The following is a 24,650-nucleotide window of genomic DNA, read 5'->3' on the forward strand; positions in this document are numbered from 1 at the left end:
AAAGCAGGGAAAAAAGGGTTTTGGGATGCGAAGAGACCAGACAAGACAGAAACAAACACATTGAGGTCAATCTTGTAACTAAAGATGATGATGACAGGAAAGGAAGAAGACTCTAGCAAGAATAAGAAAATTTAAACAGTTCAAGAGAAAAATAGGGAAGTGAGGTGAGAAGTTCAAGGAAAAAGGAGAAAGAGACCTTAAAAAGTTAAAATTACTGAAGTTATTGACCGGGTCAATATAAAAGTTGTTTATACATTCATTGGTGGTGATAAAATTTATGATAAATAACCATAAGTTCACTCCATTATTCATCTCCTTCCACTAAATTACCTTTGCCTCATTTTTTTTTAAAGAGTGAAAGATACAAATCCCTCTTGCTGAGCACACTGCTTTAAAAGAACAACCAATATGTCACAACAAAAATCAAAATATACAACTGCACTATTGTTTTATGCTGTAAAGTGGGGTTTATGTTTATCCATTACTATCACATTTCTAAATCTCAGAATTTACATTAAATAGCACCTACTTTGAATTACATTGGTTTCGAAATTGTCTTTCAAAGGTGTCTTTCCCCCCTGAAGTTACATTGTCCAAGCTATATATTCCTCAATCACTGCCGGATGTCAGACCCAGGATCTTGAAATCCATCTGGACTATAAAAATCTAAAACTGTGGTGCAAGATATTGAGCACTTGTTTTCAATTCTGACAGTTCCAGCTGCAAGTCTGTGACTATGTTTTGCAGAGAGTTTTTAGAAGCAGGCATATTGAGCTTTCTAGATTAAATATTACTTACACTTTCTCTCTCCCAAAGTCCTATGCATCAGGATTCTTGGCAATAATAGGAAACTAGGCTTGACAAGAGTAAGAATGAAAACAAAATTCCAATAAAATATCTCAGGAAAGAACAAAAGCCTTCCAAACTTCTTGTAAGGGCTCTAAAATGTGGCATTTATAGAACAAAAATTTTGTGATGCTATATGGAAATTTTCCTTTTTAAGTTTGAAAACTTTCAGATGATTTAGTGGTTTGATGATACACACTGTCACAAGGCTGTCCTAATAAAATCTCCATACCACTTGCATTTTTCCTATCTTATTACCCATACTTCCATACAAGTGAGCATGCACACATGGGTTTTGAATAAGGACACATGAAGAATCACAAATATTGAGTTTAACCTGCATATGTCATAAAAGGAAAAAAAACCTAAAGACACGGTCCACAAGAATTTTTACTATATAGGCAAAGACAGACACTTTTTGAACTTCGCAAACACACATTCATCTGCTATGAAGCACTTCAAATGCATTTTTCCACAGTAAGTATTCAGCAGGTTTTTAAATACCTACCTCATTGTTACTTGCTGCACTGCCGAGTACACCTTACTCTAGAATTTCCACAGATTTTTTTTCTATACTGCATAAACCATTTCTGTTTAATTTAACCTTCAAAATGAAAGATGGCACAAGCAGTGAATAATAAAGTTGTAGAACACTCACAACAGGAGAGTTCTATGTGCTTTCAAAGGGCAACAGATAACCTTTAGTTCTGAAAAATACATGAAGTAGGATACCCAACACCAGCAAAGGGAGGCCAAACAGCCCAACCCACCATTTAAAGTCATGGTACCTTCAAAGCTTTATGAGAGGTTTCTCCAGGTCTTATGTAGGTAAGTTCTGAAAATCTCCAATGATGGCGACTCTTAATCACTCTCATGATTAATATTCTTTCCCTTAAGTCCCATCAGAACTTCACTTACATAATTTGTGATCATTACTTCTTCTGTTTTTGCTATGCACCTCTGAGAAGAGTCTGGTTCTGTTTTCTCCATAATCCTTCAATGGGTTGTCAGAAAGGCTACATCAGAAATCTTTCTCAAATTTTCAGCAGTTAAGAAGCACTGCCTGCATAATTAGCAACACTATTTTCATCCCACTTTGGTATCAACTTATTCCACAGAAATACATCACAGTATGTCATAAAAAATATATATTCTTTACAGTATTGACACTGGAAGAAATCCTAATTCTAACACTTTACCAAACACAAGTATTACTGGAGGGTAGACTGGATAAAAAGTTTCTGCTTTAATTGCTTTTAATTTCACTTAAAAGAAGAAAAGAACATCTTCCTTGTTTGTTTTAAAGCTGAAGATCCAGACAGCTAAAAATTGGGAGATTATTATTTTGTCAGCTTTTAATGCTATAACAAAAGAGAGCAGAACTCATATGAATTCTAAATCCTGGAAATTAACATTAGAAAGTTTCAAGGTTTTACTAGTTCAAAAACTGGAATATTCACAGAGGTCTGGACTCCGCACTAAAAATCAGGAAGACCTAAATTATGAAAGTGTCTGAGAACCATATATGTCAAATCTTCCTGCTAAAACTGATAGCAAGAGTATATTTTTACTCAAAAATGTGACTGCAAGAGAATTTTTGGATAAGAAAGATATAGGTAGGAATGAAGAAATTTAGTTGTGCAAGTCATTTATGTTAACTATCACTTCAACCACCAATTAAAGTTAATTCTTTAGAAAAATAAGGAATCAAGTACATGGCCACAATACACAGTAGGAAAGCATAATGTCTTGGAACACAGGGGAAAATATGTTCATGTTAGACTGAGACTACAAACTTTCTTAAGGTAAGTGAAATATAACATTTCCCTGTTGGTAATGTGACCAGGATTAACACCAGTTCTTGTGAAACTCCACAAAGAGAAAGAGAGACCCCGCAATTCAAAGTAATTTAAAAATGGGCCTGCAGAAGTAAACTGTTGAGAGGTCTTATGCTGGCAGGCAGATGGATAAGGTGACAGATCTTTTCTCATCTTTAAAAGGCTGAAAGTGATCAGAAAAGTAAGTGCGGCTAATTTAACAACAGTAGGGCAATGAACATTGTTTGTGTACTAGCAGTAATTTGGTGAATTCTGTAAGTTAAACTTAATCAGTGTATCTTTGTAACAAGTCCAACAAATACTGCATGATAATTAAAAAAATATACAGATCAAGTCCCAGAACCTTAAATGCCTGCAGTGCTTATGTTTCCACTTACAAATAGCCATCAAATACACCCAAAGTGTTGAAACTGGCCTGCATTTCCCTGCTGTATCAAAGTAACTGTATTTAATTTGCTCCAAATTCCAGAAAAACACAGATTTTTTTTTTATTTCAGTCCATTTATATGTTTTTATAAATTCTTTCTAACAAAAAATATTTAATTTTATATAAATACTTGGCTTGTCTTTGCAGTTTCTCCCCATTCCTCTCACAGAGTCAAATCTAAATATAATTTTCATCTTCTGGATAACTCTGTTCAGCAGTTTAACAATTTACAGTAATTTTCATACTTCTCATACCAATACTGGGTTTTTCAGCACAGTTCATTCAGAGAGGCTGAAGGCAGTTTCTAACACAATTCAAATTCAGTTAAGTGTAGTAAGATTGCTATCTAAACAGCTAGATATAAAGTTGGAGCAACGGATTCTCCTTTCATTTAACCCATCAGCATTAAAAGAAAGGTATTAAGAATAAACAGGGACATCATTGTGCCTAAGTTCAAGAAAAGAAAACTGGTCACCAGAAATACTCAGGAATGTTACCCTTTCTCCAATTTGGCAGCAAGACTGGAAAGGAGCAACTGTTGAGTAGAAAGATACCAAGTCAGAATATTTTTCCGCATACACTGACATCAGACTTCTGAAAACCATCCTATTGCAGTATGACTGCAATAAAAATGTGACAGTCTGCCTAAACTAGTAACAGATTCTTTCTCCATGGCTAGCATCCAACTGAGCACCAAGAAAAAAACCCACCAGAATCTAAATAATAAAGTTGCATACCTTATTTTAGTAATTATTGTTAGTTAAAAACCTGTAAAAAAATCTCAGAGCAGCATCTCTTGAACTTCCATTCAAACAGTGAATAAGCATTTACAAGCAAAATGACAAAGTTCTTGCAGATTTAGCTTAAAAATGTTTGGTTTGCTCATTAAAGTAAGTCACCTCACCTCATAAAGGGCCAGTTAATTATTTCTTAATACAGACTGTAAGAATCAAACCTTGCAAAATTCTATATTAATTTGTTCTTTGTAAGTTCAGTGGTCTCTATTTCAAGATTGTTCATTCACAACTGCACATTTGATTTTGTCGTTGTTTAACTCCAGACAGCAACTAAGGATCATGCAGCCACTCACTCCACCCCAATCCCACCATGAGATGAGGAGGAGAACTGAAAAAAGGTAAAACCCATGAGTTGAGATAAGTACAGTTTAGTAATTGAAATAAAGGAGTAATAATAATAACAACAACAACAATTGTAATGAAGAGGGAGGGAGAGAGAAGAATAAAATCCAAGAGTTAAAAACCCACAAGTGATGCACAATACAACTGCTCACCACCCACTGACCGATGCCCAGCCGGTCCCTGAACAGCGCTCAACCCCTCCTGGCCAACTCCCCCAGTTTATATACTGAGCATGACGTTCCATGGTATGGAATATCCCTTTGGCTAGTTTGGGTCAGCTCTCCTGGCCATGCTCCCTCCCAGCTTCTTGTGCACCTGCTCCCTGGCAGAGCTGGGGAAACTGCAAAGTCCCTGACTTAGGGTAAGCACTGCTCAGCAACAACTAAGGCATCAGTGTGTTATCAACATTATTCTCATATTAAATCCAACATACAGCATTGTACCAGTTACTAAGAAGAGAATTAACTCTATCCCAGCTGAAACCAGGACAGATGTACATAAATTATATCTATAACTGCATGTGCAGCTTGCCAATATATTTCTAATTTATCACCCACATTCATAAGCACATATTTTATGAAATTCCTGCTTTTGTACTTGAGACACACTTTTGCAAGACCTTCTTCTTCTAAAAATTACTAGAGACTGCTATTGGAACATTTGACATTGAAATGAAAATTATTTTTGTAATCAGTTCCAACTGTAAACTGCATACAGGACTACTGCCTATGCATTTATCACAACTGTTCCACTCAGAGCTCTAAGAACAGCATCATTTTATGAAGACTATTCATCTTCCCATCTCAAAGAATTAAATACATTGTTTCCTCCACTAGCTTACTAGCTCTTCTCAGAATCTTGGAGCCTATTTACAGGCTCACAGATTTCTGGCAATAAGGGACAGTTACAGCTACAACATTTTACCTAAGTTGTCTAAAACAAACCAAAGACCTCCAAACAATCTCCTCCCTTTGGTCCACAAAACAGATGAGAAAGACTTCCAGTGTTGACTTAAATTTCATGTGACACAAAACCTACAACATGTATTAAGTAATCCCTGTCCCAAAGGTTAATTATCTTCATTAAGTAAGATGCAGTTAATGAATACAGACTGAATTAACCTATTTGAAATTTGCAGATACCAAAATTCACTGCATTTTTCATTTTTTTTGTGGTTTGGTTGTTGGTTTTTTTGAAGATAAAGGATCCATCTATTACAAGCCTTTCAGCCACCTGGGAATATGAAGACTGATCAAGTCATCTTTTAATTCTGTCTCAGAGAGAATGAAAAATGGAGTTTAACATTCTCCAAGAAAAAAAAAAAAAAACAAAACAAAAAAAACCAAACCAAAAAACAGCAACAACCGCCCCCAAAATCTTCCAAGTTTCAAATAATTCCTTTATTTGTCTTCTAAATATAGCACAATTTTACAGAACCACAGAATCATTAATGTTGGAAGGGCCTTCTGAAAGTCATCTAGCCCAACCCACTGCTCAAAAAGTGTCAGCTACAGCAGGCTGCCCAGCAACACATCCAGTCAAATTTTTACTATCTCCATGGATGGCAACAAGACAACCTCTCTGGGCAACCTACCGTACTGTTCAGCCACACCCACAATAAAAGCATCTTGTCTTATGTTCCAATGGAATTTCATGTAGTTTATTCTGTGCCAGTCGTTTCCTCTTCTGTCATTGTTAATCACTGCAAGGAGTCTGCCTCCCTCTTCATCACTCTGTCCCATTAGGTATTTCTGAGCCTTCCAGGCTATGCAGTTTCAGCTCACTTAGCATCTCCTCTCACAAAAGATGCTTCAAACATTTGATGCTACCTTAAACATTTCTCAACATCTTTCTGAACTGTAGATACTAGAATGAAATACAATACTATGATACAGCCTTCAGCCAGTTCATTAGAGAAGGTGACACAACCCTTCTATTAATGTGCCGCTGCTTCTGTATGCAGGTAGTACATTCCATCTCATGGTTGCAAACACTGTATATGGCAATACACATTTAAGTCTGCCCGAACAACCAAACTCTTTTCAGCTTTTCTGCTTCGTATGATACAGTCTCATACCACCTACACAATAAACTATTTTGCTCCTAGACATACGATACTGTTGGCTGTACTAAAATCTGTGCTAGCAAAATAAAAGCATTCTGTGGCATGTCCCCATCAGCCTTTGCTGCCAACTTGTTTGTTACTTACTGCTAAACCCCTGTGCTATCTGCAAATTCTATCACTGCTGACTTTACACTTTTTTCTAGAAAAATACACTGAACAGCACTGAACCAAAAGTGTCCTACAAGACTAACTAGAAAAATCCACAATTGGATGATTATTTTCTATTTACAGTTAGCTTTATAATCTGTCATTTAACTAGCTTAATATATTTGATATAGAATATATTGATTTTACTTAGTGCTATCTTTCTTCTAAATCAGAATGTCATACAGTAACAAGCCAAGCGCCTTGTATAACTCTATCAAGTAAAGCTGTGTCTATCATTACTACCACTGGTTTCAAAAATGCATAAAGAAACCTCATACATGGGTCGGGATCCATTTGCCTGACAGCTCTACAAATACTGTACTGCACTAAGTGCTGTATGACACCTCTCTACACTTTAATAAATCAATTTAGCTTATGATCTCCACAAAAAGAACAGTAAATTTGTTTGACAAGGTTGACTTTATGACCTCAGAAAGAGATGGACAGGGTCAAGAAGTGGTTCCATATGAACCTGGAGAGGTTCAACATGGCCTAGTGCAAGGTCCTGCACCTGAGTCAGGGCAAACCCTGGCATCAATACCGGCTGGGGGATTAAAGCGTTGAGACCAGCCCTGCAGAGCAATTGGGAACAGAGATGGGTGAAAAATTCACATGAGCCAACAATGCACACTCACAGCCCCAAAACCCAACCGTACCCTGGGCTACATCAAAAGAAGCATGGACAACAAGCTGAGGAAAGTGATTCTGTCCCTCTGCTCTGCTCTGGTGAGAGCCCACCTGGAGTACTCCTCCAGATCTGGGCTCCTCAGTACAAGAAAGACATGGACCTGTTGCAGTGGGTCCAGAATGGGGCCAAAAAAATGATCAGAGGGATAGAACACCTGTCCTATGAGGAAAGGCTGAGAGGGTTGGGCTGGTTCAGCCTGGAGAAGAGAAGACTCCAGGGACACCTTATTGCAGCCTTTCAATACTTACAGGGGCTTAGAAGAAAGATAAGGACAAACTTTTAGTAGGGCCTGCTGAGATAGGACAAAGGGTATTAGTTTTAAACTAAAAGAGGGTAGATTCAGACTAGATATAAGGATGACATCTTTTACAATGAGGGTGATGAAACACTGGAACAGGTTGCCCAGAAAGGTTTTAGATGCTCCATTCCTGAAAACATTCAAGATAAGGTTGGACAGGGCTCTGAGCAATCTTATCTAGTTGAAGATGTGTCTGTTCATTGCAGAGTTGAACTAGATGATATTTGAAAGTCCCCTCCCACTCAAACCATACTATGATTCTATGGTTTTTCCACAAAACTATTCTCAATGGCCTGAATAACAGACAAGGCCATACAGAATTAAAAGACAATGTTCCTTGATTTTACTTAGAATCAGTGCTACACTAAACAAGATTTAACTGATACATCACCAATCTGCTTATGCTTTCAAACTAATGGCAGGAGTTTAGGGTCATCCATTCCCTGGGGTTTTGAACTTCTTCAGCTACTTTCCACCTAATGTCTGAAATAATAAAATTAACTAGCGTATATTGAGGCCTACAAACAATAAACCATGAAAAAAATAGACCTAGAACTAAAGAAGTGCAATTTCTATTTGACATGCATATTGCTAAAAATTGTGGTAAACTGAACTATCAGATATCCAAGATTCTACAACGAAGTGAACCTTACCATAAGTCTTGGTTTCTAATAGTATACTAAACACAACTGAAGATTTTGTCAGGATAAGAAGATTTACCATGAATTCTTAAAGAACTCACACTGTCCTCTCACTATGAGTGTGGGCGTGGGCAACCTCCCTGTCTTTTAACACATTGCCTATTTCCACAAAACTTGCAGAAACACAACTGTCTTACACGACTCTAATACCATGGTAAATCAGACTGTGAGTATCCAATAGGTTGAAAGGCTACTAAGAAACCTGGTTTTCTATCTTGAATTTGTACACTAATGAGGAGACAGTACAAGGTTAGCAGATGGGACTTTGCCCAATGTGTATCAGAATAGCCTTAACTGCTATCACCATTTTTTGTGAAAAAAATAATTGCATAATAAAAGAAGGAGACACAGAGGCAATGAAAGCTAAAACACTCCTTGATAATATCAAGAGTATTTGAAACACTAGAATGGGGCGGGGAGAGAGGGTGTGTCTAATCATTTCTTTAAAAAGCCTGCTTACATCAGAACTCCAGTATTCTCTGTTTACCTTGCAATAGTTGCCGACTTTGACCAAAAAGAGAGCAGGAATCTGTAGTCTTTAGCCTGCCACAGTTGCTACTAATACAATCATCTTCTCGAAGAGCAACACAACCTTGAAGTCTGATCTCAGCCAGCACAGGAAAGAAGAAAACTCAGAGCTACTTTCACCTGAAGCATTTGCAACCTATGCTCTTATATTTTGAGCACATTATGTTTGAATTGGGCCCATCTTCATCTTCAGACTATGCTCTGTTCATTACAAGGAACAAGTTCATAACAAGCAAAAGAGTGTCTCTGAATGCAAAGGTAAACTTGCACTCTCGGATGACCACGCTTGCATCTCATTGAAATCAGTGGAAAAGCTCTAACTGATGTCTCTGCATTAGTCTCTGTAAAGTCAGTTCTATTTTACTTAACTGATGTTAAAAGATGTAAATGGAAAAACAGTACTTTCTAATGTTCAAGGTCCCAGACAGGGATTCAGCTGACAAATTACAGTCACAGCCCACCGAAAAGCCACAAAGCAGTTCAGGCAGAGTCATATTGCTGATCTGTACCTGTTTTCTCCTTCCAGCATTTCTCTTATCCTATGTAAGAAACAGCTAAATACATCAAACAGCAACCACCTCTTAATACATTTATACGTAGTGTGTCAAACCAGGACCCTAATTCCAGTTGGGATTCTTCAGGTGTTGGTGGAATACAATTAACTAGGCAACATACAAAGCCTTATCTGTTGAACTAATTAATACTAGTAGATATTAACAGTTAAATCTCCAATATACTGAGCTACTTACAGAATGCTTGTCCTCTTATGTTGCAAATCAAAGAACACAAAGAAGGCACGTAGCAATATGGTAAAAAGAGTTTCTATTTTCTGGCATAAAAAATTTTGGAAAGAACTTTGATCAGCCAGCCCTTGATCAAATATTATAAATGTTAAAGAAGGTTTCTTCAGGTTTGCTTGGGTTCTTCTCTCTTATCATTCCTTCACCACAGGACTAAAATAAATCATATTCTAATGCATTTACATTTAAAATAGCTACAAAAGATAGGCAAGAACTAGGTGGGGATTTTTAAGAGACGCGAACAAATCTGTCATAGCACAGTATTTCTTACATGGTACTTACCCCAGCCGCAAACCTGGACCATAGCTTTTTTCCTAATACATGACTGATAGACACTCCAGAAAGCAAGGGGATTCCATTATTCACCCTGCCCTGTGATATCAGTTCAGCCTTTCCAAAAAAAGCTCAAAGGAAATACTGGAAATCTGTTACACATAAGTAATGACTCTTTGTGGAACAAAGGGACCCCAAAATTATACAGCATGCAAAGTATGTATAAACCTTGGCTATGCTGGTCCATTGGACTCTGAGGTGGGCCCATTCCAGGGTGAGGAGGTCGCATACTCTTCATGGAGCCACAATGAACATCTTCAACCATTCCTTTTTCATGCAAGCCATCGATAGACTGTAAAAACAAAATAAGGATTTATACAGATATAGTATATAAATCCACTATGAAAATCCAAAGTATTTTAACTCAAACTTTAAAACAAATACATCAAAAGTACAAACTTTAAAATACAATGGGAACCTTTACCCCTGCAATCAGACATTTGGGGAAGCACAGAATACCATTAGACTGCTCATCCCCTCTGTTTCCTTTTTGCTGTTTTTTCTCCTCAAGAACTGTTTGGCGATGCCAGGGAGGCAAACTGTCCAAATACAACACATGAACCCTATTGGCCTCATATTACAAAGCAGTGTAACACACACCAACTTATGAAAATATAGCTTGTGGCTTGGCTAGAGTTATTTTTAACCCAAACCTTGCCCTTTCAGCCACTACTCTGTTGGAATGACCTAAACACTGTTTCTCTTCAAAAACAGAGATGACATTGCAGGAGGTAACCTCTTCTTTGCAAGCTAAAACAGGGACAGGCATTCAAGGAAGGGAAAACAGTTCTACTCAAATACTTGTGCTCCCTACAGTTCCCGTCAGCTCATTTGCTACTCAAAACCTACATTTCTTGTGGTACTTGAAACACAAAACAGGGCCAAATGCCTTCTTCAGAGATTTAAGAGAAGACAGCTTGGTGTCAGAAAAACATGCTGAGTACACACAGGGCACTGGAAAAGGCTCCATAATAGAAACTGAAGGACTCTGGAAGTGAAAATATGGGAAAAGTTACATCAGAAGGAAGACGGCTTAAGAAAAATAAGAAGTTTTATGTGAAAGCAAAAATTACATCAGGTCCCTAACTAGGGAAGAGATTATGCTCATTAACTCCTAACTTAGAGCACTGCAAGCCTACTGTGAATGGAGACCTCACAGTCTGTTTTATATAAATGCACATGTACTTATTGAGAATTCTTTTTAAAAAAAGTTAAGAAAGCTTACTCCAGTGGAAAACACAGACAGTTAACAAAAAGAGTGTGAAAGAAGCTACATGAAGTCACAGGAAAAAAAAAGGCGCTGTCACATTTCTTTTTCTCAAGCCATTTGTTGCACATGAATCAACTTAAGCAGAACTAAACAGGTCACCCTTTGTACAAAGGAACACCTAGTTCTAAATTTTAATTTGTAAACCCTTCATATAAATTTTCCACTTTCCATTGCAGTAATAATATTTGATTGAAAGTTTCTTTAAACACGGGTGGCTTTTTTTATTAGAATTTTTGAAGGATTTAATTTCATTTTTCTTTATCAGAAACTATGGGTTAAAAGAAGAGAAGTTACAGAAAAGAAGTAATTTTTTTTCATGTTTCATCAAATCATTTAGTTGTCACAACAGTATAAAAACATTTGTCAAAACAACCTATATCAGAAAAATACCTGTTAGTCCAGAAGTTATTTCTGACTACAAGAACTTGGGACATGCAGCAGAAATGTAGAGATAGATGACTGACACATTAAAAATAGTTCCACTGTGCTAACCAAGAAATCTCAGTGCCCTTTTCTGAGGCATGAACATTCCTCCTTCTTTCTTCACCCCTGCTTACAAAGACAACCAATGCAGAAGAAAACACTGAGTTCTGCCTGCAGAAGCCGACTACTACAGAAATCGAAACACTTGTAAAGCCAGATTCATTCCTCTTTTATCATGGTTTGTGTCGGAGACTAAATCTTTAGGACTACCACCAGGAGGAGAAGACTGTGCAGGAAATTGGATCTGTTTTCCACAACAGAGGACTGTACCTGTACACATCCGTGGTGTGACTGCAGGGATGGGTGTCACTGCACTGATGGGTGGCAACCGTGAAACCTCTGTGAATGCAGACAGCTCTGATGGGACTAAGGTGGGACACAGCATGCGTACCCTGGGCATCAGAAGTACCAGCATATAGAAGGTGGGGAAATGAGCTAGCATTAACAAAGAGCAGTCAGTAGGAAAACAAGTATGTGGCCTTTCAAAAAGAGAATAAAAAAAAATAATCAAACAGGAACAGAAAAGTAATGACACGACCATACAAGAATACATCAATTGAAGGAATGCTTCTATGGAAAGAATTGATCTAAAGAACAGGTTTTTGTAAGATAAGTGTTTAAAAGAACAAACCAAAACCTGCAGCAAACTGAAATGCTTCGAGTCTAATGGAAGGGAGCCTAAATATAGCAAGAAAGGGGTTTGCTTCTGTGTGTTTGCAGAAATTATGCTGTGAAAAGACTAAAAGTGAAATTCATTAGAAACAGATTAGGAAAGGTAGAACTCATTAATCAGGTTTTTTACTAGCAAAGCTACAAAAGGTGAAGATGGCATAAACTTCTTCCAAGACAAAATTAGTTTTAATGATCACAGTACTGCTAATTTATGCAAAGAGACTTGTATTTCCAAGAATGTTTTTAATCTAAAGGCACCTCTACTGTCTATGGAAAAACCCTATAAAGTAAGTGAGACAATTCAGCAGAGGACTACAAGAACTGAAAATCAGTTATTCTTCATAACTTCTTTGAATAATCATATAGTTACAGAGTTAGATGATAACTTAAAATCTATGTAACAGATTAAAAACTACAGAACGGATCACACACAATATAATTTCTGTAAATTTTTCAGTACTGTATAAATTACTAAAGATTATCTTCCACTACGACATTGTTGACATGAGAAATGTAACTTACACTATAAGCAAGGCACCACTACCATGTTGGGATACTTTTTTTTTATTGTTTTAATGTGACAGAAGGGAAACAGGAGGTTGAGACATACTCAACTTTGAGTACACTTTACTATTTTCATTGGTCCCCATAAGTCAGAACAACCACAGAACACGCCAGATATATAAACAGTGCTTACAGAAAATGAGGACTGAACTTCAACTGTATGTAAGCCCACACCTACAAACTTGGCAGACTTACAGACTTCAATGCCTAACACATAAGGAACATTTTGCCTACACTGCTTTTACTCTGAATTTAGTAACTAAGGTCTTCCCAGAGACAGCATTGCATCACAGTTTGACCTATTTCCAGGTAAACTGTCAGATTATGGTGTCTCCTTTTGTTTCCTTCCCCCTTCTTAAAAAAGCAAACAAACAAAACACCAGCCTTGAAATCAGAGACTAAAATCAAGTATCAAGCTAGATTTCTTCTATACCATGCCTCCTTTATACCAAGAAAAATTACATAAACCAAACAGGAATGTGTTCTCACATAGAAACACCAAATTGTTTAGGTTGGAAAAGACCTTTGAGATCATCAAGTTTAACAGTTAACACAGGACTGCCAAGGCCACCACTAAACCATGTCCCTCAGCACACATCTATGTATATTTTAAACACCTCCAGGGATGGTGATTTCACCGCTTACCTGAGCAGCCTGTTCTGGTGCTTGACCACACTTTCTGTGAAGACTTTTACCTTAATATCTAATCTAAACCTCCCCTGGCACAACCTAAGGCCATTTTCTTTCATCTGATCCCGTCTTATCTGGGAGAAGAGACCTACCCCCACTCTCACTATAACCTACTTTCACATAGTTGTACAGAGCATAATAAGGTCTCCCCTGAGCCTCCTCCTCTCCAGACTAAAGAAACCCAGTTCCCTCAGCTGCTCCTCGCAAGCCTTGTGCTCCAGACCCTTCCCCAGCCCCGCTGCCCTTCCCTGGACACGCTGAAGCCCCTCTACGTCCCTCCTGCAGTGAGGGGCCCAAACCTGAACACAGGGTTCGAGGTGCGGCCTCACCAGTGCCCAGTGCAGGGGGACAGTCCCTTCCCTTGCCCTGCTGGCCACACTGCTCCTGACACAAGCCAGGGTGCTGCTGGCCTCCTTGGCCACCTGGGCACACTGCTGGCTCATGCCCAGCCGGCTGCCGACCAGCACCCCCAGGCCCTTTCCCACCAGGCCCTTTCCAGCCGCTCTGCCCCAGCCTGCAGCGCTGTGTGGGGCTGGTGTGACCCAGGTGCAGGACCCGGCACAGAGCCTTCTTGAACCTCATCCAGCTGGCCTCGGCCCATCAGTCCAGCCTGTCCAGATCCCTCTGCAGAGCCTCCCTGTCCTGCAGCAGATCAACCCTCTCCCCGCAACTTGATGTAGTCTGCAAATTTACTGAGAGTGCACTCGATCCCCTCATCCACATGATTGATAAATATATTAAACAGGACTGGCCCAGCACTGAGCCCTGCGGAACACCACTTGTGACCAGCCACCAGCTGGATGTGACTCCATTCACCACCAAACTTTGGGCTCGGCCATCCAGCTTTTAACGCAGTGTAGAGTGCACCTGTCCAAGCCATGAGCAGTTTCCCCAGGAGAATGCTGTGGGAGATGGTGTCAGAGACTTTACTAAGGTCTGAGTAGACAACATCTACAGTTTTTCCCTCATCCACTAGGCGGGTCATCTTGTTGTAGAAGGAGATGAGGTTTGTCAAAACAGGACCTGCCTTTCATAAACCCATGCTGGCTGGGCCTGATCCCTGGGTTGTCTTGCACATGCTGCAGGATGGCACCCAGGATGATCTGCTCCATAAACTTCCCTTGGTCAGCACCACAGTCAGGCTGACAAGCCTGTAGTTCCCCAGATCCTTCTTCCAGACCCTGTAGATGGGCATCACACTGGCTAACTTCCAGACTTCCGGGATCTCTTCTGTTAACCAGGACTATTGATAAATGATGGAGAGTGGCTTGGTGAGCTCCTCCAGCAGCTTCTTCAGTACCCTCGGGTGGGTCCCATCCATCCCCATAGACTTGTGTGTGCCCAAGTGGAGCAGCAGGTCAGTAACTGTTTCCTCCTGGACTGTGGGGACTTCATTCTGCTCTTTCTCTCTGTCTTCCAGCTCAGGGGGCTGAGTACTCTCAGGGTAACTGGTCTTGCTATTAAATGATGAGGAAAAGGCTGAGGTACTTAATGCTTTCTTTGCCTCAGTCCTCATCCTTTGTGGCAATGTTCCCTCCTGCATCCAATAAAGGATGCAGATTATCCTTGGTCCTCCTTTTGTTTCTGTCCTGGTTTCAGCTGGGATAGAGCTGATTTTCTTGGTGGCTAGTGCAGTGCTGTGTTTTGGACTTGGTGTGGGAATAGTGTGGTCAGGGACTTTTTGGTTTCTCAGGCCCTGCCAGCAAAAAGGCTGGAGGGGCACAAGAAGTTGGGAGGGGACACAGCTAGGTCAGCTGACTGAACTAGCCACAGAAGTATTCCACACTACAGGATGTCATGCTCATTATATAAATGGGGGGTTCAGCTGGGGCTGCGGATTGTTGCACAGGGACTGGCTGGGTGCAGGAGGGGGCCTGGAAATCAGGACCATGTTAGCTGAAAGGAATGTGCTCGAGCTTGTAGGCCACAAACCCTGGGAGAACAAGGAATGTGAATAGATAACAATCAACAGGGTGAGTCATGCTGAGAGAAGCTAAGGGAATGAGGAACGGATGGCACCAAGGAAAGGTAACACCTTGCTGTTAATTGATGGCAGTTAACCACCAATCAGGGATTGCCTAGCCTGCAATGCTTAGCTTCAAGAACCAATCTGTTTAAAAAGCGCAGCTTCTGAAAGTGTATATAAACTCGTGCTTCTGTACAATAAATTGACATCTTGCTTGCATCAAGCTGCGTCCCGTCTCTTCATTCGCAGCAGCTGGCATCAGTCAGCAGGTGGTGAGCAGTAACATTGTGTGTCAGTGGTTTTCTTATCTTCCTTCCCTTTGGATTTCATTCCCCTCCCCTTCTCACTCCTTTTCATTATAACTGTTATTATTATTGTTATTGTTGTTATTATTTTGTTTTTATCTCAATTGTTAAACCGTTCTTATCTTAACCTTCCAGTTTTACATTCCTTTCTAACTCTCCTTCCCAAACCCCAGCGGTGGGGGTGGGGGGGTGAGGAGGTGGGTGAGTGAGCAACTGCACGGCATGTAATTACCAGCTGGGGTAAAACCCCAACAATTTCTAATGATCTGTAAAAACACTTTTTGTTATCTTTTATGGCAGTGGCCAGCCTGAGGTCTAGCTGGGATTTTGCCTTTCTAACTTTCTCCCTGCATAACCTTGTGACATCCTTGTAGTCCTACCTAGTTGCCTGCCCCTTCTTCCAAAGGTGCTAAACTCTCCTTTTCCCCTGAGTTCCAGCCAAAGCTCTCTGTTCAGCCAGGCTGGGCTTCTCCCCTGCTGACTTGTCTTCCAGCACATGGGGACAGCCTGTTCCTGTGCCTTTAAGATCTCCTTACTGAAGAATGTCCAGCCTTCCCAGACTCCTTGGCCCTTCAGGACTGCTTCCCAAGGGACTCTGTCAACCAAGGTCCTAAACGTGCCAAAGTCAGTCCTCTGGAATTCCAAGGTAGCCATTCAGTTGACGCCCCTCCTTACTGCTCCAGGAATTGAAAACTCTATCACCTCATGATTACTATACCCAAGATGTCCTCCGAACACATCACCCATCAGTCCCCCCCTGTTTCTAAACAGCAGGTCCAGTGGGGCATCTCCCCTGGCTGTCTCACCCACAAGGCTGTGTCAAGTAGTTACCTTCACTCCAGAAACCCCCCAGACTGTTTCCTCTCTGCTGTGTTGTACTTCCAGCAGATGTAACTGCACAGCATAAGTCAATGCATCACTGATGAACAACCAGACAAACTGTGGTCATCCTTGCAGCAAGCACTTGGCCAACAACTCTGTTAATCTCTTATACATCACGAAACCATCATTTTACATGACATGTCTACTGATTTTTCAAGGTTGACACCACCACTTCTTTTTTTCATTAATGTAAACACAGACCACAAAAGTAATGCACAGAACATGACAGCTAGATAAAAAGGCATCACTTCCAGGGCCATGACAGAATTTCAAGAATCTCAGAATGTCTAACATGCACAGATCTGCTAGCCAACAATATTTGAAATGGGAAACCATTTGCCTTCCGTTATAATGGACCATCTGAGTGAACAAATAATATTCAGTAAAAAATACCATTTTTGTAGGAAAATAATTTTTTCTTTCACTTTTTCTCTTACTCACCAAAACCAGTAATATTGCCAGTGACATCATAATTCCTCCACAGCCAGTAGTCATTTTCAGTACACACCATTGCAAAGTCACAAAGTGATAATGCATCAGGTTATGATTAAATGGAAGAGAAAGTAAGAGCTCACAGTACTCTTCCCGTCCCTCAAGTAAGAACCATGCAAGTTACACAGATATACTGTTGTCATAACTAAGCGTTAAACAGTTAAAATCACATGGCCCAGCTGGTAAGAGCACACAGAAGGCTGTACCAGTTCAGATAAAAGCATCCAGCCCTGTGTTCTGCCTTCAGAGGAGCTCATCTGTGGATGCTGAGGGAAAAGTAAGATTAGGGCAACCATGTAACTGCTTTGCTTTAAGCTTTCCCAGCTGCCAAGTATTTTCACCTCATGAGACTCTCTGAGGCTCTTAGTTTGTCTGTTTAGCATTCCTCCCCAGACAGAATTTCAAGTGTTTCTCCTTAAATGTAGCTGTCTTGCATCCATCACATATTTGAGTAAAATCTGGAACTGTATTTTCCTGACGATTTGATTAACAGTCTAAAGATTACTTAAGAAAGTAGCAAGATAGCTAATTCATTGTTTCTGTCAAAACTGCATTATGTAAATCAACAGTAAATTTTCCTGTGGAAGGGTTTTCTGGTTAATAAGTAAATATGTAGTCTTTAACTTTCATATTAACTGTTGTTAAGAAACCATACTTTAGGAGTTACATTTTATCAATATCAATTTGCATCAATCAGTGTTTTCTTTATTGTTGGACACTGGATTTTCTGAGGGTTTTTTATGCATGACATCATTCTTTGTAAGCTAGTCAAACATCTAACATAGAATTAAGTTGTTTCACTACTTAAGGTTGTGAATTTTAAAAGTAAAAACCACATCCCATTGCATACAGGGGATGTGTATCTCACGAGCAGTTGTGCAACTGAGACACTTTTTATGTAATGTCTCAATGTGACTGCATTTCATTAGGGGAAAAAAAAAGTGTTATGTTACATTATGACTTGAAAGTCAAACTTCTTTACATAATGCTAAGAAGTGTTTACTTGGTCAAACTGCAGGTGGATGACCAGTTTTTCGATTACATGGAACAACACTCAAGGAGGATTTGCAAAACAGTTTAGATGCACCCTTTCACAGCATTTCTTAAAACACACCCTTCCCTCAGCTGTCACGATACATGATTTCTGGCGTTGCACAGGAAAACAGACCAGAAAACTGATCTAGACTGAAAAATTAACAAAGGATATTATTTTATTTTATTTTTTTATCTGGATCACTTCAACAGACCCATTTTCCAGCTTAGTGACCCACACACAAAGGAACGCTGGAACTTGGGAAGTGCCAATCTAGAGGACAGCAAGGCTGTTGCTACTAAAATAAAGACTTGTGAAATTACAGCCTTTGTTCCATTATCAGAATCAAGGTATGGAACGGGAAAGCAATTTTACTGTAACTATAATGACTACAGTCATCTCTGAATTGGCTTTCCAGATTCTTCACATTCGCGGTGCATTCTTTAAAACATTTCACTGCCATCTGAATGAGATAATTTCTACTCTGGCTCACAGAACTTCTTAGATACTTCCAAAGTCTCTCAAATAACTTTGTGGGATGACATTTGTTGGTTTGTTTCTAATGATAAGATAGCATTAAATGTCTGAAGAACACCCAAGGTGAAACAGGATATATAGTTGAAAACATAATGTATGGAGCATTCAACTGTTTTATTGCAAAATTCATGGTGCCACCCTCTTCTTCTGCAGGTACAGAATCTCTTAAAAATTGAAAGAAAACAGAGAACTGAAGGATGTAAAAAACCTGGATGTAAAAAATGATGTTTGGGGCATTCATCAGAGTACTGGAATCTTGGGCTGTAACTGACACCATAAATCAGGAAATGCCAGTGTCTAATCTGGCTAACAGCTAAATTACATGCTCCAAGATTCAAATGCAAAAGTGTTAGTTACTGAATAATGTGGCCAGCAGAACTACAGAAGTGATTGTCCCCCTGTACGAGGCACTGGTGAGGCCACACTATGAATGCGTTCACTTTTGGGCCCCTCACTACAAGAAAGACATTGAGGTACTGGAACATGTCCAGAGAAGGGCAGTGATGCTGGTGGAGGGTCTAGAGAACAAGTCCTGTGAGGAACAGCTGAGGGAACTGGGGCTGTTTGGAGAAAAGGAGGCTCAGGGGAGACCTTGTCAATCTCTATAACTACCTGAAAGGAGACTGTAGAGAGGTGGGTGTTGGTCTATTTCCCCAGGTAACATGAGATAAGATGAGAGGAAATGTCCTCAGGCTGTGTCAGGGGAGGTTTAGATTGGATATGAGGAAAAAGTGCTTCACCAAAAGGGTTGTCCAGAACCGGAACAGGCTGCCCAGAGAAGTGGTTGAGTCACCATCCCTGGAGGTATTTAAGACATGTAGATGTGTTGCTTAGGGACATGGTTTAGGGGCTGGACTTGGAAGTCCTAGACTTGATGATCTTTAAAGTTTTTTCAAACCTAAATGATTCTATGTACTGACGTCTCAGAAATTCCAGCAGTTCAGTAGAAATGGGCAGCTGGGTCATAGCCTCCTTCACTTCAGCTGTTTTTGTGCTGCTAGAAGTTTTAGTGATAAAGTTCTTCATGCGAAAGACGGTAGTGTCATGTCCCTATTGACTGGACACTGTTTTAATGAATGAAACTGATCCATATGTGAAAATGGCAATATGAAGAAGTGGTCAATTCATGAGGAAAATTAAAATATGTTTATATTACTTTAAAACTAAATTTTTTTTTAATGTGCATATAACAATTCCAAGTGCAATCAACCATAGTTACCAAAATGTTTTCAGTATCTTAGCTCTGTAAGTTCTGACTGTGTATTCCTGAGAGTAGAACATCAGTGAAATTGGAATCATCCTAAGCTCTAAATCTCTGGTACACAACCAAATAAAAATGACAATACATAGAGAGACTGTTCTCACAGAGGAAATTCCGTGCAAGCAAGTTTTGTTCTCAAAGCAAAATACATTAACGATAGTCTAAGCATGCGTGTAATTTTAAGGTATGAGTACAACCACTGAAGTCCAATTATTCACATGTTCTACACTACATAGTTTTCAATTCCTTAGTAAAATGGAGCCTTTATAAAATAACTTAGAAACCACATTTTTCATCAACATGGAAGAGTCAACAAATTTGTAAGCACAAGCCCTTTAAGAGTTAAAAATACTAATTAAAAAGAAGAAGACAAATTTCATGCAAAACTTAAAACCATCCGAGAAAAACACAAGATATGTTCAAACAGGGGGGGAAGGGGGGGGGGGGGGGGGGGCGGAGAACAAAAAAGGTGGTTAGAAGGGTCTACCATAAGGTTTTAACACTATAATTCAATTATTTTTTCCCCTAGTAATGCCTGTCTTTCTGAAAAATACAGTTTACAAATGATGATTTCTACAGTAGTCTACTAAGAACAGGAAACTGTTTACTGAAGATGATCCATATATCTGATTAATAAGGACAGAAGTAGGAATGTAGCTGCAGTTTTGCAGGTGATACATGACGTGTAATTGCAGTTATGCAGGCCTAAATGTAGTGTAAGTAGTTCTTTTAATCAGTGGAGGGTACTACTAAGAAGAAAAGGTTCACTTGCAATAAACTATTACCTTATGCATTTGGTGCATGCCTTCCTGTGGATAATCAGTAGGCCCCATTGTTGGCATTGGATGCGGGACACTGGGCGGACCAGGACTTGGCCCCATCATGCTGTGAACTGAGCCAGGAGATGGCCCTGGTCCTGGGCTAGGTCCTAGAATCGGTCCAGGTGAAGGTCCTGGTCCAGGGGAAGGACCAGGATGAGGCATGGCGCCAGGCTCTGTAGGCGTGGACATCTATTTTCTGTCTCCTTTTCAATTAGCAGAATAGCTCTAATAACAAAAACAGAACAAAACAAAAACAAAACCAGAATTTCTATGTGACATTAGGGGCATTGAAAAAAAATGTAATAAAATCTACTGGCAATCATTACACACACATGCACATACACATGCAAGCTGTCATCAGCAACAGATGTTTAAATGATCCTTAATGTTGCACAGCAGTTTGACCATCCTTCTAAAAGCCCACTAGGATAATGATTCTGATAGTTCAGTCAGTTTCTAGATATTTATATGTTACTCACAGAACAAAGCAACTGATGCTATGAGAAACATCTACCAGAGACGACGATAGTTCAACTGACTTGCCATCACCAGACATATCACATGGGGTCAAGCACAGTACTGCTAAAGGCAGAGAAGATAGCTGAGCACCTCTGTAACATGTGGTTCAAAACCCTCTCCCTAAACACAGGCAACTGCACTGAAATTAGTACCTACAAAATTCAGGGTAAGGCAGCAAAACAACTATTTAAAGGATTAAGACTATTTTCTGACTTTTTAAAAAAAAGTTAGATATTAATGTTGGCCTTCTTTTGTTATCTCTTTATGCAATTGTAATAGGAAAAAATACCAACAAACCAAAAAAACAGAAAAGACAATTACTTTGCAATGAAGAGTTATAGTTCACTTCAGGGGTTCTGCTGATGTCACAAACCAGAAGAGTGCAGCTCAAGTGGCTTATAAAACAGTAAGTGCCCTGAGAACAAATGGCAGGCTTTTTATAGGCTGGAAAACCAACTATTACTATATTTTTATTTCTGTGTTCTTAGTAGAACAAATTGGTGCAGGCTACAGGCTTGAAACATTCTTCAGTTTTCTGAGAACTTTTATCAATGTCTGATATTAGGAACTTTTTGTTTACCAATGTCAGAGTTTTGTAACACAGTGACACTGCTGCCATATTTTTCCAAAACTGATGGTCAGTTGCTGCCAACGAAATCAGCCATGTTTCTTGGTACTCCTCAGTTGCAACATGTGTTTGATGTTGCATGTGTTTGACTACACAGTGATCTCATTATTTAAGTAAAGCCAAAAGAAAAGTAACCCTACACTTAAAAAAACCCCAAACACCAAAATAAAACAACAAACCAAATCCACCAAACCATCTAGTGATTTAGGTTACTGACCTGACTTCCTGAAAAGACAAATGAGTCCCAGCACCAGTGCAAAGAAGCAAGTAGGATCACCACTTCCAGAAATAGCTGATGACTAGATGGGCTTAGCTTGTTCCCTTTATTTACTTTACATGTAGGTTTATAGTAAGCTTACCTGCCCATGCTTGCTTGTCCCATAATAATAAAGCCAATACAACAAAAAATGAGTCTTATTAAAAAACATTATCATTTGGTACATCACAAGGTAATTTCAATGCAATTGGTATATTACAAGACCTAAGATGACTCCCTGTCCCAGCCTCTGTCCTTACAGAATGTATCACAGAAGAGTGTTCCACCTTTCACATCTGGGCTCACCACTATTCATACATAGTTGGCAGTAATTACTTTCTAACAGGAGTAAGTGGTGTAACCCTGCTATGACACTATCTATATAAAGCCACACTGTAACACTGCAAACACCCTGGAGACACTCAAGAAAAACAAAGTACCCTTACAAGATTCCCAACAAAGCTGAAAGGAGGCCCACCTGCAAGACATGTTGTAAAAGAAGCTGATTGGTGCTTACTGCTCGCAATTAGGGAGTTCAAAGCTTACAGAACTGACCGCCTGCCGCCTTTTACTAGCAAGGTCTTATCAGAACCCACACAGAAGATAAAATGCTATTACATCAACACTGTTTTCACTTATTTACCCCCAGCTACCTAACTGTTCTGTCAGAATCAAAACCAGCTTAACAGCTTTTGCTTATAAATTCCCTTTTGTGATGTTTCAATAGCTACTACTCTCTTCTGATTAAAGACAAATTAGAACAATGCTCAACTCGTTCAAAATAAAGTGCACTTACCTGAAATAAGCTACCTTGGAATCCTGTTTCCTTGCAAGGTAAAATAGGGGTATGCCTCTGAAGCTTCTCAGTTTAAAACCGAAACACTACAGTCACTAATTAGTCCCCTACAACCCCATGACATTACCACAAAAGGAATCAAGTTATCAAATGTTTGCAGCAGCATACACCGTGCCATAGCTTCCTGTAAGAGGCCTGCAGTTTGGCTGCATGAAGGACAACAGACATTTCCACACAGCAAAGGGGGTTTATGTGAGCCAGTCATTACACTGCAAAATATAAGGTTGACATTCTCATAGCTGACTCTCTCTGCACATTATAAATCAAGTTCAGTCCATTTAACAAAGCAGAACCTAGCACCACCATCACTATCCAGAAAATTTATACAGAACCACAACACAATCTATTACAAAACTACTATCAGTATACATTATCCCAAAATACACTATTCCACAAAAGGCTTCAACCTACACCTATGCATTAAAATGGGTGTCAAAATCTCTCCCTCTATTCAACACTATTTCAAATTCAGCTTGCAGTTCTCATAAAAATTAACTGGCTCCAGTCTCAACTCCACTAGTTACACTGTTACTTACATATACATCAAACATGTCCTGTATGCCAATTTGGAAAATTTTACATTCTTTTAAATGGGCTAGCAAGTCCCCAACCTGTGAAAAACAGTAACTACCAGAGGGCAATGCTGCACCCCTTACACCATATCAAGTCCCTTCATTATCATGCTTTAAGGGCAGATAAATCACCCAATCTTAAATAATTGTGAATTACTTTAAAGAGATTTGTATTCAGAGGTTTTTGTATGTCAAAGAGCACACTTCTATGCTAAAAAAAAAAAAAAATTAAAAAAAAAAATAATTATAAAGATCTATACCAGGGGAACATAAAAGTATTAGAGAATACCACCTGAATCCAAGTAATAAATCCTGTCCAAAGACATCCATGGGTATTAAGAGACAAAGCAATTTTCTCTGGCAGCAGTAGTCAACAGAAACTAAAAAAGTCACTGCCACAAACCAAAACACATTACACATGGCCCTCCCAACTAAGGATCTGTTCACAGAACAGAACTGCTGAAAAACTTAAGATTTAACATTTTTCAAAAAAGCTTAGTATTGTACAAAAAAAAAACACACAGAAAGGCGCCCTGCCCTCATTAAAATTCAGTAAAAGCTAGATACTTAATTCCTCTAGGCCCTTATAAAAGCATCATTGAAGTCAAAGCAAAAACCTACAAAGACAACAGGTGCAACAGCAGCTAGGCTCCAACCAGATAACATTGGTATTACTTTAGGTAAATTCTGGTGCCTGTAATGAAATAAGCAAAATGAAGCCAACTCCCCGCCAAAGCTAGTGTTGACCCCTGTGTTTGGACTGCTTTTCAAGGAGTAATGCCTGTTACAATTACAAAGTGAGGGGGAGGGAGTGAAAAATAAGAAGTAAATGCTTCTAACATTATAAGGACTTCAATAAAATGAAAGGAAATACTTCCATCTCATTGTCCCAAATGATAGGGCTGCCGGCCCTGATTCTCAAATGCATTATGTGCTGCCTAATTGTTTCTCAAGTGTCTAATCTTAGAATTTC

General features: G+C 39.4%; 1 protein-coding gene across 5 annotated transcripts in view; it reads right to left on the bottom strand.

Annotated features, from left to right (window-relative positions):
* Positions 1–24,650, bottom strand: part of SMARCA2 (SWI/SNF related, matrix associated, actin dependent regulator of chromatin, subfamily a, member 2) — a 120,085-nt gene that overhangs the window by 88,910 nt on the left and 6,525 nt on the right. For 4 of the 5 annotated variants that reach the window (XM_056323761.1, XM_056323763.1, XM_056323764.1 and 1 more), the window contains exons 2-3: positions 20,811–21,071; positions 10,039–10,162 (exon numbers count right to left, since the gene is read on the bottom strand). In XM_056323761.1, the coding sequence (XP_056179736.1) occupies positions 10,039–10,162; positions 20,811–21,035 (349 nt within the window). In that variant the 5' untranslated portion in view covers positions 21,036–21,071. The remainder of the gene's footprint in view (positions 1–10,038; positions 10,163–20,810; positions 21,072–24,650) is intronic. The other variant, XM_056323766.1, reaches the window with a different exon arrangement.

This window comes from Falco biarmicus, chromosome Z, assembly GCF_023638135.1.
Source record: "Falco biarmicus isolate bFalBia1 chromosome Z, bFalBia1.pri, whole genome shotgun sequence".
Classification (NCBI taxonomy): domain Eukaryota; kingdom Metazoa; phylum Chordata; class Aves; order Falconiformes; family Falconidae; genus Falco; species Falco biarmicus.